Raw genomic sequence first — 12,368 nt, 5'->3', positions numbered from 1 at the left:
TAGCTAATGCAACTAGATACTGGAAGAAAATAAATACTGTGTCTGGAATTAATGTATAATTACATATTAATAAAATAATAATGCAATTTAATATTATACATTTTCTCATATAAACAGCTTTATTTCAATGATTTTTTTCTATATATTTCTTATTTCATGAGCTGGTCTCCTGCTGTGGTCTCCTTAAGCTCTGGCTGGGCAGGCCAAAGGCTAAGGTAGGTCTGTGATTCCACCCTCCTGCCAGGCCACACCAGTACCTTCACTCCTCCAATTATCAGCCCTGAAGGAACTCAACAAAGGAGCTTACAGCATCAATTGAAGGGAATCCCCGGGCAATAGAGACAAAACAGAAAGAACATCAGCAGGTAGTAACGGCTGCTTGAAAGAGGCAATAGCATTTCCAGGTGTGAGATGTCTCCAAACACAGGTAAGCTGTCAGGTTACTAGTAGTAGTAGTCGTAGTAGTAGTAGTAGTATTTAGTAGTAGTATTTAGCAAAAAACTATTTGATACAAGATAAACATTCCTCAGGACAGTATATTAGAAACAAAACTATTGCATTGATTTAAAAAAAAAAGTTTAAATGCATGTGCAACAGGAAACCAGCACGTTTCAAAAGTGACCACAAAAAAGCAGATGCATGTCCTTGTTTCTTTGTTCTTTAAATTCTGCTACAAACTAGCAATACAAGGAATGTGGAGACACTGTGAAATGACAAGGTCTCTCATCACTGACTCCAACACATCACATCCAACGGATACCCATGGGTGTGGAGGAACACTGACAAGGCATTCATCATCCCTTCCTGCTGGCAAGTGAATCAAGCAGGGTGGCTATGCTGTGTGTCTGGCATTTCTATTAGGCAGAATCAAGTTTGTGTTTACACACAGATGGTTAAAAGTCGCCGGATGCACCTGCATCCTTAAGACCAACCTGCAGCCTTTGTTTTAGCAGGGTGTGCTTTTTTTGGGTGTCATCTCATACAGGAGGTTGGTACCACCTAATGCCACTGAAATCAAACACTCTTTATTTCATATAGCACCTTTCATAGTGGACTGCTATCACAAAGTGCTTTACAAGATACAGTTAAAAAAAGTAGTAAATCCACCTTCTATTACTGCTACCTCTAATATTGGTTCAATTTTTAGTTGCACTGAGTTTTTAAAATTCATTCAAAATAAAATTCTTGACATTAGAGATCAGATCTTACAGACTCCTTCTTCCTACTTTGAATTAACTAGATCTGATAAAGTTATGATGGAGGCTTTCTCGTTGGTTACTTTGCAAGAGCTGACGGCATTAGTTAGGCATATGAGACCAACCACTTGTGCCCTTGATCCTTTTTCTAATAAACTATTAAAATATGTATTTAGTGTTGCTGGCAAATGCAAGTAAGGCAGAGCACAGGCTACATTGTATAGACTCATTTCTGCACACTCAGATAATCTGCAAGAATTACAAGGTTTTTTTTTTTCCTGTCTAAGGTGTAATGCAAACCCTGCACTAATTCAAGCAACATGCATTTTCAGGCACTAAAGTACAGTGGTGAGGATGTTAGGGACAACCTCATACTACACAGTGGATTTCCTGTCATCATCTCGTCTGTTATTGATACAGTGCACAGAAGACTGTAACGGGTAGTGTGGTGTCACACACTGCTCTTACAGAGTCTGACCCCTGCAGGTCAGGTAATAATAAAAAACACTTGATTTTAGGGTTCATTGAGTTCAGTCCCTCTGTATCCACAGTTTATCCACTTATGTGTCAGTTATTTCCATGTACACTAAATTAGCCCGAAAGTTATTGCTTAATTCAACAAGCTGCTGAAAAGAACAGCTGTTGTCTTCACATACCAAATTCAGGTTCTGAAAGCAAAAGTGCACAAGAAAAAAATGTACCAATAAAAGAGCTAATTAGAAAAATAGGCTGAACAATTAAAGGGTCGTGATGGAACAATGGGCACTACATGCCCATATTATTCTGGTTAATGTGACAGCTGGTAACAATATCTGGAATAAAGCAAAGATACCTCAGCTAAGAAAAATGTCATTGCTCACCTCCATGCACGGCTCATTGTTAGAACGTGCTGAGAACATTGCTTTGTGCTGCAGGGATAGGTGGAGGCTGCCTTTCCTGCCCTCTTGAACTCGTTACACATGAATCATCCCTTCATAAAACAAACTCCATTTTGTTGGTGAAGGATTTGAAAGATCGACCGTGCCGTATCTGAATGAAACTTTAACCCATGGGTTCCTATAAAAACATTGGCCTATTCAACAAATAACGAATCAGAAAGTTTCATCGAAAAAGTATTCTAACAGGTCTGCAGCAGTCACTGGTAGCTGTCTTTTCTTATTGTATAATGTATATTGGGGATCACTCAGTGCTCATGTTGCTTGCATTTAGTGTATGTGTTGTGTACTGTTTTATGTGATGGGATCAAAATGATGTGTTGTACTGTACAAAACTGATGAAAACAATTCTCCCATACCTACTGTTAATTGTTACTCACTGTTGTACGTTCTGTAATTTACTTCTGTAAAACTCCTGTTATATGTATTTTATACAAAACTAAAACCAAACTATGTTGTCCAAGTTCTCTTACTGTAAGCACATGTAAGCAGTTGGTTGTTTCTCATTTGGTAAATTAACATAGATTTTACTCCTTTTAAAAAGTGAACACTTGAACATATACCCCATTCTAAGTCAATAAACAAATAAGTATTGAAAATGTAATAAGATCCCATGACCATGACCTAAAGAAACACTATATATAGTATTAACACATACATATATATAATGGCACATTGTGCAACAGGCTGCATTATATTATGTCTTCATTTTGGATCCCTACTGCCTTATGTGCAATATCCAGACTTGTAAAATGCTGGGTCTATATTATCTTTGCTGAAGAGCTTTGCAGTATTTGTTGAACACTGTTAAACATTGAATGCTTTCATTGTGGGCTGTACAACAAACTCGTGGCATGTAATGACTTCAAAAGATACTATTCCAAATACGAATGGAGATATTAATTTAGGTATAAAAGGGTAGAATAAGGGACTAAGTTGTGCCTTCTCTATTGTACAGAAACAGAAAACACGTATAGCAAACCTGAAAACAAATACTCCAATATATAACAGCAATCATTTCTGTACACAATGTTAAAGTATAGCACAGTTAAAATGAAAACAAAAGGTAAACAAATGTGATAACAAAAAAAATGTCGTTGCCCTAACACAACTTATAATTACTGCAGTAATAAAAAAACCAAACCAAACCAAACAAAAAGAACATAAGCAATGTGCTGCAGGTTTATTCAATTTGCTACACAGCTGGTGTGTTTGCATATGTGGTAGCCATTACCCTTTGTAGCAAATATGTTCCAATTTATTGCACGGCTGACACACAGGGGTTAATCACTTTAAAGAAAATAACTTGACAGCAGCTGAAGGTTTGTATTAACTAAACTTGTACCAGGAATAACTCAGTGATCAATTGTTACTATATAATATTATTTCTAAAGCAACTCTGAGCAGCTGTAAAATCTATTGGACAGACACACACAGAGTGTTATTACAGCAGTTTATATATTGGAGAGGTGGAGTTTACCAACTATAGAATGTGACTGTATCTTCCATGAGAAAAGTACTGTAGTTACACAAAGTGAGAGCTAGTGTAGTTACAGTATAATTGTAATAAAGTTTTTGATAAATGTCATTATAACTTTTAGTTACAATGTAAAAGCTATGTAATTAAACATCTAATTAATGTCACGGTGGGTAAACCTACAATAAGGTCTGTTTATATGAATGTACTTGGTGTAATTATTGATGCATTAACACTCATTCTTTAAACACCAAACCTTACCATGGATAGTGAATGTATCACAAACTGAAATTTATTTTATAGGAATTAATAGGAATTAAAGGATGATAACCATGTTATACTGTATGTTATTACATTAAATATAAAATAAAGTGTTAATAAACTGTGATAGTGATAATAAATTACAATTGAATTGTACAGTATTTAGCATTACAAATGGATTTGTAAAATTCTCCCAAATGAAAAGACAAACCACAACGTTAGATCATATATTATTTAACCAATTGTTACTTCTCTTATTCAACTTAGATGCTGTGCTTTATATTTTAAAGAAAATATACTGTATTTTCCATTTGTTTTCTAATATGATGTTAATTAAATAGACTTGATTCCAGCTGTGATTATTCTTCCATGAGCTGGTAAACAAATAACTACTGTTTGATATGTTGGTTTCAAAAAGCATTTTCCCCATTGGTTGTACAGAAACCCAGGTTATAATTAGTCCATTATGTTCCAATTACAAAAGTAAAGTTTGGAATTGTGGAATCCTTGTTGTTCAGAACAAATATCCATTAGCTTAATAGCAGTATTAAGTAGCAATAATAGCCTTGGGTGGCAGTTCTTGTGGGTTTAATGTTCTATCCCTTACCTCAGATCAATGGAATGTGCAAGGTTTTGTCCATATTGTGCTATGCTTTGCAGCACGTCTGTCAAAACTTGAGAAGATTCGAAAGGCATGGCTCTTTTAAAAAAAAACATGAAGGTTAACATTGATCCTCTGTGGAGTTACCCAGTCCGTATTCAGCTCAGCTCACCACCTGCCAGTTGTGTACGCAAGGAGGTGTACGTGTGTGCCTTCAATAGAATAGCAATGTCAACATTCTCCGTGCTTCAAACACCACCTTTCTACAGGCACTCTTTTACAGAGCTGCACCGGCACAGAATCCACACAACTGTGACCCTTTTGTAGGCAGCTGTATTCAGCTACTGTGATGTCAATTTCTGTTCGGAAAATCAAGTAGATTTTGTTTAAAAAAACAAAGACAAATCAAAGTATTGGGTAAACTGCAGCAGATCAATTGTATGTGTATCAAAAACAAAACATACTGCAAAAAAAAGGCTTCAATGCCTGTTATTTTTTTTAATATACCAATAACCTTTCCTTCAGTGTTTTTAGAAATTCCAACCAGAGGTGTGTCACTTTAAAATGTGCTTGCTTTTTAAAAAAAAAAAAAAAAAAAAAAAGGGCTAGAAATGTCATTGTATTTTTACAATTTGTACATGTGTTGCCTTCTGTGAGTTCATATAATAATAATAATAATAATAATAATAATAATAATAATAATAATAATAATAATAATAATATAGATGGAACAGGAAGAAAAATGATTCTCCATTTTTATTTTATTTTAAAGGTAATGTGCCATGCCATACATATTTAGGATTCTTTTTTTGTTTTAATGTATTTATTTATTTAGAAGAATACACTTAGATCTGACATCTCTTACAAACACCAGGGTCAGCTTTGTGATATACCATAAACAAATCTATACCGTAAACAAATACATACACAGTGTGTTATTCAAACATGAAATAAGAAATACGTACATAAAAAGACAACATACTTTTTGGACTGCACTGCTACTTGCTACATTTTAAAGGAACCATACCTCATTAGTATAGCCTACTGATTTGTCTTTGATGTTTTCTCTGTAGGTTATAGTTTTATAATCTATATATTATAACACATGCTTATTTCAATTCATTCTGGGTGACATCTGTAGCTATAAACTTCATTTCTGCATTGACTGCCCCAGAGGTTACACTGCCATCCCTCACCTTGCGTCTGAGCATAAAGGGAAAGGCCTTTTTAAAGGACTTGCGGAAGCTGGCGCCCATGAAGCCGTAGACAATGGGGTTGATGGAGGAGTTGGCGTACGACATACAGTTGGCCCAAGTCTTGATCTTATAGGTGGCATAGTTGGCCTGGAAGTTGGGGTAGAAGGATTGGAACAAGATGAAGAGCTGAATGGGACCCCAGCAGATGGTAAACAGCAGGACAATCACCACCACCATTTTGGAAATCTTGCTTCTCATGGCAATAGTTCTCTCTGACAGCAACTGAACCTGCAATAAAAAGTACATTAATATACACACACATACACACACACACACACACACACACACACACACAATTCTGAAAATTGGGTAAATAAAAATGCCTTATTTTGCATAAGTGTCCTACTATGTTAATTGTTACAAATATTGTACAAGAGATAATATTTTGTGCAGTTTGGGCAAGAGAAACGCAAAGCAAATGCAGTTTAAAAATTCAACATTTATTAACAAAGTAGCCCTGGCAAGCTTCTTTGACCAAATTGGAAAACATAAGCATACAGTACGAGCGATTTAGAGACCTCTTCATTAAGTTTTATCCATAATACAGCAGTTTGTTATATGTTTCTTATATGTCTGGGTTTTTGTTTTCTTTACTTGCTTTTTTATTATATTGTTTTGGTGGCCAAATGAGGCAGGCTGCACTTGCGGTTCTTCAGCACAACCTAAAAATTTTGTGGCATGCTGCACGATATCAGTAGTCACACAAGGCCAAATTGGAACAGACAGAAACCTTTAACTGCACCCTCCCATATTTTAATATTAATTAGGCTGTTTGTATTTGAAAGGAGCATTTCTCTCCTTAAAAGAAAACTGCATGGAAGCCCAAATTACTCAAAAATGTATGACCAAAATACCGTGAGAAAAAGGTGAGACTTCTTTTATTTCTCCATGGAAACCCCACCTGTGGGTTAGGGTTATTTCTAAATGTCAGGTATGAACTTGTCTTTTTTCTTAATTGCACTCATTTGTGCTCCTCACAGGTTCTGTGATACCATGTGAGCTTCCCTGCAAATCTCTGCCAATGCACCTAAATCCTTCAGAAAACAACGCAGTCAGTTCTGAGTCTCAAGTAGACTGCCAGTTGACACATTTTGCACATTCTACATTAGCCCATCAAAGTCACCTGTTAACATTAATCATGTCCTGTACCTGGTAATTGTTATCCACAGGCTCCACCACTGGTTGTCCAACTCTCTTCAACATTAATGAGTAGCAGAGAGAGATGGTGATAAGGGGCAGTAAGTAGACCACCAGGAACTGGTACAAGATGAACACTCTCTGATGGGTTTCAGATGGAAACTGCTCCATACAGTAGCTCCTGGGTCCATACCAGTAACCTTCCTGGATCTTCTGATATATGATAATGGGTATTGATAATATAAAAGACCCTGAAGAACACAAGGAATAAAGGTTAGTTTAATATTAAAAACATCAGGTACAAAACTGTAACACTTGGAAGGCAAGACATTTTTAATAATACATCCTATTAAAGGAAAACATAGTTCTCCGTCAAGCCTGCTAACTGAGCCTTATGTATGCTTAAGCTGTTAATTAGTCAGTAGTCTGACAATAATAATATTAATTTGTTTTTTCTGCTCTAAGCTCCTTTTGGCTCCTAAGGCACCCCAAGATGGTTGATGTTTATTTTTTAATAATAAATAACTAAATGTGTGGTACTTTCTAAAAATGTCCTGCCAATATTAGAAGCTGCTTTTCAATGAATGTGCTAAACACATTTTGAATGCGAAAACACATGTTAAGCTGAAACACAAATACGTTTTCTAGTTGGTGGAGAGCGTGTCTTAGTTCTTGCCAAACACGTGTTATAATAATTTGCTGGTTGTAAATGTTACTAGAGCCTAACAATAGATAAACAGATAAAACACCTACCAATCCAGATACAGATGCTAACAGCCATGGCTACCCGAGGGGTGCGATGGCGTAAGGACTTCAGAGGGTACACTGTGGCATAGCAGCGGTCTGCACTCATCGCTGTCAGGGTGATGCAGGAAGCCTGGACAGTCACCTGAAACACCAACAATATCCTACATCCTAGATTTTGTTTTGTGTTTGTAGAAACTCAAAACCTTGATTGATGTATTTTAAACAAACTCGGAATTAAATAAACAACATCTACAGCACCCATTTGTAGCCACATCTTTTAACCCCTTAGCCCCCAGCATATTTGACCATAGTGGTTTATCCATAACTAAGTCCACTTCCAACAACATGTCATCAATCCAAAAATAATCCTGAATCTACCCTAGCAAGTTTTTTACAGTTGATGGGTTGCTATAAATCTTGGCACAATGGTCTTGACTCACGCCTCTTTTAGCCTACATGCAGCAAACTATTTCCAAAATGAAACAACAAAAGAGGAGGATCAGGTAAGGATTCATGCTTTCTGTTCTGTAATTTAGGTATGGTTTCCTTCCAGAAATACACATATGTGTAATGGTATTAATGACAGTGTTTTTTAAAGGGACTAAAGTATTTTGCGAACAGAACAACCTTGTTGTACCAGGATAAATGGGGGGTTATTCCAGAAAAGGGGCTAAACCAAAACCAACCAAATACAAAATCTCAAGTTCATCTTCTCTTAGACTCGATCCAGTCAGGAGAACACAATGTTGTATTTTAAAACAGTGATCTGCTATCTGGAGGGTTATAAAGTGCCAGTGCTGTGCAACAACTGGGTAATACAGTTTATTATTAATAATAATAATAATAATAATAATAATAATAATAATAATAATAATAATAATAATAATAATAATAATACCTGCTGTAAGAAGGCTACACATTTGCACATAAAATCTCCAAAGATCCAGCTTGGAAGAGGGTAGAGTGTAGCAGTGAAAGGAACACAACACACCAGGAAAATGATATCTGTAGCCGCCAGGTTAGCTGAAAAGGAAAACGCACATTTACAAACAGATGATAGAGGGAGGCCACAGCTGATGGGGTAAAATGGCTTGAAACCTGCTATAATGTGGTTCATTGGCTGCATTCTGTACCAAATTGTGAAAGTGACAAGGAACATACACAAGTATGTTCATAAGTTGCCAGATATATGATAAAAACAAACTGCTCTTTCGATCAATATACCGTTGGCTTGCGAGCCTACCAGGCATTTAAAAGAAAAATAGTTCAACTCTAGAGAACGATCATAACTGCAGTTATTTGCACCAGCACTGCAATTTAAATGCAGAAGAAGTGTATTAATCTGCAGTTACACAGTTTCTAAAATCCATGGCAGTCATTTTTTTGTAGTGATGGGCCATATGCACCACAAAAATGTAAGAATGATTTTTCTTTGTTTTTTCTTTTAAAAAATAAATAAATAAAATATCTGTTTTATGAAATAAATACTAGCACATTATTGGTGAAGATGTTCTAGACTACTTCTAAAGAAGCTATCAGGAGTTTCATGAATATCAAACATATTTTAAGACTTGTTAGTTAGGGAGAATTCAGTTTCTTCAGACCAATGTAATGTTTTATAATCTGACCAGGATACCGTGGTTAAATGCCATACTTGCTTTTGAAAGAGAGATCTCTAAGGTCCACAGTGCCTTCCTGCAGCATTGGAAAGAGCGCCACCTTTTGGACGACTCACGCAACCACTGAGCAAGCCCGGATCCATATAACTCTAGTGGATCTCAATCCTAGTTGATATTGGTTGCAAGTTCTTTGGTAATAAAAAAATAAATAAAAATATAAAAAGATCCCTAAGCTGATTGCATCAATAGGATTTAAATGTGAGGTACATTTTAGTACAATCCTGCTGTGAGTTTACTGTTAGTCACGGGGGTGCACACGCAAATCAAACATCTGCCAGTGTTGATTTCTACATGCAGTCATACATCTGTTGTTCATGAATATGCAATTAAACGTGGACAGTTTTGACACACGTAATCTCTGAAGATACATCAAACAAGTGTATTTGTTTTGAGGAACGCGTGCATTTGTGAGAATTACAGGCACACGTTGTTATATGCGGCAATATATTATTATGTGTTTAATTAGCAGACGCCTTTATCCAAGGCGATTTACAGAGACTAGGGTGTGTGAACTATGCATCAGCTGCAGAGTCACTTACAACTACCTCTCACCCGAAAGACGGTGCACAAGGAGTATAAGTGACTTGCTCAGGGTCACACAATGAATCAGTGGCCGAGGTGGGATTTTAACCGGGGACCTCCTGGTTATAAGCCCGTTTTTTTTAACCACTGGACCACACAGCCTCCTCCTACTTTACCTAGATTCAAATACATATATTCAAATACATTTTATTTATTGAACAATGCTACATTGTGGGAAGCAAAAGTTAGCATATTATTTTGTATTAGCTGTGTTTATTTGTAAGTAAATAATGATGTTCTTTTGTAGTCATTTATTTCAAAAGGAAGCTGACCACTGTATTTCTCTTTAATTTGAAGGATTTTTTTGTGGCAAAAATCAAGGTATTTACAGTATACTGTCTGTGTATAAGGTTGCCAACAGAATGCAGTTATATTTTGTTTATCATTTTGTAATTCACAAGAGAATAAGGATATTAAATGTATTCCTATAACTACTACAATAACGCTACTAACAAGATTTGTCACTAGAGGGTAGTATATATTTGTTTTTAACTACATTTTATTGCTGTCCAATTATACTTTAAATATTGTAACTATTTTGTAAATATTAGACTAGGGACAACATATTTAGTTGTTTTCATATTAACTGTGTCGATTTATTTACTGATGGTTCTGTGTAACTGCATGGGATCACAGCATTTCTTCAACGTTTGTGATCATGTTTATTGGCACGCCCTTAATAAAGGAGGTCGCGGTTTCAATGGAAAATAAGAAATAAAGAAACAACGTGCAACACCTGGCATCTGATTGTTATCTGTTCAGTGGTCTTTGTGATTCCAATATTGTATCTGGTAGCTATGAAAGTCAGAAATAATGAAAGCTCGTATAGTTGTCAAACTAATTGTGTTTTGTGTTAAATCAAGAAATTCCAAGTTACTTAGTGACATGTTCTGTGACAAACTGTATATCCATATCCTTAGTATCGCATTGTGTCGCTGTCAACTTCCAGTATACAGTATTGCTAAGTATCATGGTATTAATAATAATAATAATAATAATAATAATAATAATAATAATAATAATAATAATAATAATAATAATAAATACGTGTTGGATGTTTTAAAGCAATCTGTTTGGGTTCAAGGCAATCTTTAGCAGTGAGGAGCTGTCCATGGTGCCAAAAATACATATTTTTTAAATTAATCTGGGTAAATCTACATGCATGCACGTGCACACACACACACACACACACACACACACACACGTATATGTATATAGAATACGCTTATAATACGCATTCTTATCAAAAGTTACTCTTAATGAAACCCTAAAGTAGCAAAGGTTCTTTGCAATAACCCACAAATGCACACCAACTCAAACAACAGTTTTCAGAATGCATGCGGAGCCTTCTTTTTTCATATCTTCAGTGAAATATGTATAATAATATGCACGTGTCAATGCCAGTCTTAAAAAAATGCACACACAATACAACGGATTGCTGTAACTGTTCAGGCAATATCTGCACGGGTAGCAATATTTACAAGGCTTCCAGAATACTTCTGTGAACCTGTGAAAAGCATCCTTACCTATGTAAAAATTGGTAGCTGTCCGCATCTGTCTGTGCTTGGAGATTACATAGATGACCAAAGAGTTTCCAATGAGCCCCACTAACATAATGAGAGCAAAGAAAAGCGGAACTAGCCAGGCATCTGTAAGAAACGGAGGGGAGCCCACCTCAGTCTTGTTCACAAAAGAATCGTTCACATTTGTCACATTAATCGGTAGTCCGGTAAAGTTAAACATTTCTGGAAGAAAAGTCGGCATCTTTCTTGAAAACCGAGATTAACTGGCCGGTCCACAAATCCGTCAACAATATTTCACAACTTAAAAACGTACAACCCATGAATATTGACGTTTCAAAGTTCTGCAAGTGATGCTACTTGATTTAATATCATCTGGGTTTGCAGAACAAACAACAACAACAAATGTACCAGTTCTGGTATGTTGCTAAAATATTTAAAGATGGAAAAGTCTATTAACAAAAAAGAAAAGTCTCATTCAGTTGTTAATAGTATTAATATTATTTTTAAATAATCTTTGGTGGTTATTTAGAGTTCAAGTTTAAAACTGCGTTCCTCTTTGCGTATTCGGTGTTCAGGATACGTGGTTTAAATGAGGTTTCTTAGCAAATACTGTTTCTGTTTTATACTGGAATTTCTCACACGTGGGATGAATGTGGAATAAAAAGATGATGTCGGGTTTCCTGGCAACACCTCTGAAAAAAAAGCCCTTATTCTTCTTTTGTCTATGTTTCTATAGGTATGGGGGCTTTGTCGTACTACTTATGTTTGGATGTATGTATTTTTTTTACTCAATTGTTATTTTTCAAATGTCAAAAGTCATTGTGTACTATATTTTACATGAATTTGTTTACATGGATACATGATATGTTTTCTGAAAGTGGGATTACTAAATCATCAAAAACGACCGACATTATTGTGTGCCTTTAAGAATGCTACAGTATATTTCCTTATTTTAACAAGAGTTCACTTGTTTA

General features: G+C 35.7%; 1 protein-coding gene across 1 annotated transcript; it reads right to left on the bottom strand.

Annotated features, from left to right (window-relative positions):
* Window positions 1-5,182: 5,182 nt before the first annotated feature.
* On the bottom strand, window positions 5,183-11,971 carry LOC117412353 (G-protein coupled receptor 54). The gene is made up of 5 exons (XM_034020681.2): window positions 11,398-11,971; window positions 8,509-8,633; window positions 7,617-7,752; window positions 6,876-7,114; window positions 5,183-5,954 (listed from the first exon to the last, which is right to left on the bottom strand). Exons 1-5 carry the CDS (start codon window positions 11,633-11,635, stop codon window positions 5,580-5,582), a joined length of 1,113 nt encoding a protein of 370 aa, XP_033876572.1. The 5' UTR covers window positions 11,636-11,971; the 3' UTR covers window positions 5,183-5,579.
* Between the last annotated feature and the right edge of the window lie 397 nt (window positions 11,972-12,368).

Source organism: Acipenser ruthenus, chromosome 10 (genome assembly GCF_902713425.1).
Source record: "Acipenser ruthenus chromosome 10, fAciRut3.2 maternal haplotype, whole genome shotgun sequence".
NCBI lineage: Eukaryota > Metazoa > Chordata > Actinopteri > Acipenseriformes > Acipenseridae > Acipenser > Acipenser ruthenus.
This window is presented reverse-complemented; position numbering and strand designations above follow the sequence as displayed.

What these genes read in the sequence shown, in the direction of transcription:
- LOC117412353 (XM_034020681.2), bottom strand. Translation starts at nt 11,635, where the DNA reads ATGCCGACTTTTCTTCCAGAAATGTTTAACTTTACCGGACTACCGATT. An exon ending in GTGTAGCCTTCTTACAGCAG is followed by an intron (nt 7,753 to 8,508) that starts GTATTATTATTA and finishes TTGGTGTTTCAG; the next exon opens with GTGACTGTCCAGGCTTCCTG. An exon ending in CTGTGGATAACAATTACCAG is followed by an intron (nt 5,955 to 6,875) that starts GTACAGGACATG and finishes TTTTTATTGCAG; the next exon opens with GTTCAGTTGCTGTCAGAGAG.